This window comes from Oratosquilla oratoria, chromosome 30 (assembly GCF_046742065.1).
Source record: "Oratosquilla oratoria isolate Oo_2021 chromosome 30, ASM4674206v1, whole genome shotgun sequence".
NCBI lineage: Eukaryota > Metazoa > Arthropoda > Malacostraca > Stomatopoda > Squillidae > Oratosquilla > Oratosquilla oratoria.
In genome coordinates, this window is record NC_134806.1 from 52,281,133 (window position 1) to 52,283,632 (window position 2,500).

At 47.3% G+C, this 2,500-nt stretch overlaps 1 protein-coding gene across 3 annotated transcripts in view; it reads right to left on the bottom strand.

Annotated features, from left to right (window-relative positions):
• The window catches only part of LOC143041367 (irregular chiasm C-roughest protein-like), a 101,467-nt gene that overhangs the window by 41,304 nt on the left and 57,663 nt on the right, over nt 1–2,500 (bottom strand). For all 3 annotated transcript variants that reach the window (XM_076213199.1, XM_076213200.1, XM_076213198.1), the window contains exon 8: nt 1,407–1,665. In XM_076213199.1, the coding sequence (XP_076069314.1) occupies nt 1,407–1,665 (259 nt within the window). The remainder of the gene's footprint in view (nt 1–1,406; nt 1,666–2,500) is intronic.

Genomic DNA, 2,500 nt, shown 5'->3' on the forward strand with positions numbered 1-2,500 from the left:
TCTCTTTCTCTCTCTCTCTCCTCCCCTCCTTCTTCTCCCCTCTTCCTCACTCCCCTTACACTCTTCCTCTCCCCTTCCCCTCTTCCTTTCCCCCCTCCCCTTCCTATCCTCCTCTCCCCCTCTCCCTCTTCCTCTCCCTCCCCCTTCCCCTCTTCCTCTCCCCTTCCCCTCTTCCTCTCCCCTTCCCCTCCTCCTCTCCCCTTCCCCTCTTCCTATCCTCCTCTCCCCTTCCCCTTCCTCTCCCCCTCCCCTTTCCCCTCTTCCTCTCCCCTCTCCACCCCCTGGTCCTATACTCAATCAATCCATCTATTATTAGGAGTCCACTACTAAACAAATGCACCTGCAAACTTCTCCATACTCAGATCAATCAGCTGTTTAGAGCCCACTACTGAACGGTCTGCCACGTAACTCCTGCAAACTTCTCCAGTATCACTTAAAGTCCTGCAACCTTTGCCGCGCTACTTCTGCAAACTTCTCAAAGATATATATTAACCTCACTAACCTCTGCCATGTAACTCCTGCAAATTTCTCCATGAGCTCTGTCACACAACTGCAATATTCACCAAGACGTCTCCCAGGTCTACCACGCTACTCCTGCAAGCTTCTCCAAGACCTCTCCTAGGTCTACATGCTTCTGCCATGTAACTCCTACAAACTTCCCCGAGACTTGTGCCATGCAACTCCTGCAAACTTCACAAATATTGTTGCCACGCAACTCCTTCAAACTTCTCCAAGACCTCTCCCAGGTCTGCAAGTTTATCCTAGCTTCTGCCACGTAACTCCCGCAAACTTTTCCAATACCTGTGCTACGCAACTCATGCAAACTTCCCCAATACTTGTACCACGTAACTCCCGCAAACTTCTCCAATAATTGTGCCACGCAACTCCTGCAACCTTCCCTGAGACCTCTCCCAGGTGTGCAAGCTTGTGTTAGCCTCTGCCACGCAACTCCTGCAGACTTTCCCGTATAACCTGTCCCACACAACTCCTGCAAACTTTCCCGTATAGCCTGTGGCACGCAATTCCTTCAAACTTACCCAATATTTATACCACGTCACTCCCGCAAACTACCCCCCCCCCCGGGAGACTTGTGCCACGCTACTCCTGCCAACTTCTCACCATACTCAAATCAATCTCCCGTCCTTTGTATCTCCCACCCCCCACCCCCGGGAGACTTGTGCCACGCTACTCCTGCCAACTTCTCTCACCATAATCACTCAAATAAATCTCCCGTCCTTTATAACTCCCCTCCCCTCCTCCCGGGAGACTTGTGCCACACTACTCCTGCCAACTTCTCTTTCACCATACTCACTCAAATCAATCTCCCGTCCTTTATAACTCCCCTCCCCCCTCCTGGGAGACTTGTGCCACGCTACTCCTGCCAACTTCTCTCTCACCATACTCACTCAAATCAATCTCCCGTCCTTTGTAGGTCCAGGTGATTTTGATGGGCTTCGGGACTGACAAAGTGTGACACTCGAGGTTGACGGTGTCACCCATACGGCCCTCCTGCTCGGAGGAACTGACGATGGTCGGAGGACCTTCCACCAACACGCGTAGGCGTCCAGTCAGATCCGGGAAACCCCGGACGGTGCTGACGCATCTGTAGACTCCGGCCGTAGCTTCGCTGACCACGACGCGGAGTTCCGGACCCGAGCCGATGATCTGTCGGTAGTTAGGGCCAAGGTGGCGTGAGTGGTTGTTGCTGTTGTTATCAGTTATTGTTGTTATTAGTGCTATTATTTTTGTTGTTGTTGTTATCATTACTTTTTATTATTATTATTATTATTATTATTATTATTATTATTATTATCATTATTATTATTGTTATTATTATTATTATCATTATTATTATTATTATCATTATTATCATCATTATTATTATTATGATTATTATTATTACTATTATTATTATTATTATTACTTTTTATTATCATTGCTATCATTATCATTATCAATATTTACCTTGCAATTATATACATACATATATATATATATATATATATAAATGTATATATATATATATATATATATATATATGTATATTATATATATATATGTGTTTGTGTGTGTGTGTGTGTGTGTATGTGTGTGTGTGTGTGTGTGTGTGTGTGTGTGTGTGTGTGTGTGTGTGTGTGTGTGTGTGTGTGTGTGTGTGTGTGTGTGTGTGTGTGAGGAGAGAGGACAGCAGAAAATATTTCCCCAGATCCATGGGAGAGGGGGGAGAGGGGAGAATTGTGAAAATTATCCCCCCACCCCGCTCCTGAATCTGGGGAGAAAGAGGGGGAGGTAAGAATTGTGAAGGAGGAGGACGAGGTGGTGAAAGAGGAGGTGGAGGTGGAAGAGGAGGTGGAGGTGGAAGAGGAGGTGGAGGAGGTGGTGGAAGAAGTGGAGGAGGAGGTGGAGGAGGTGCAGGAGGAGGAGGTGGAGAAGGAGGAAAAGGAGATGAAGGAAGTGCAGAAAGAGGAGGTGGAGGAGGTGGAGGAGAAGGAGGTGGATT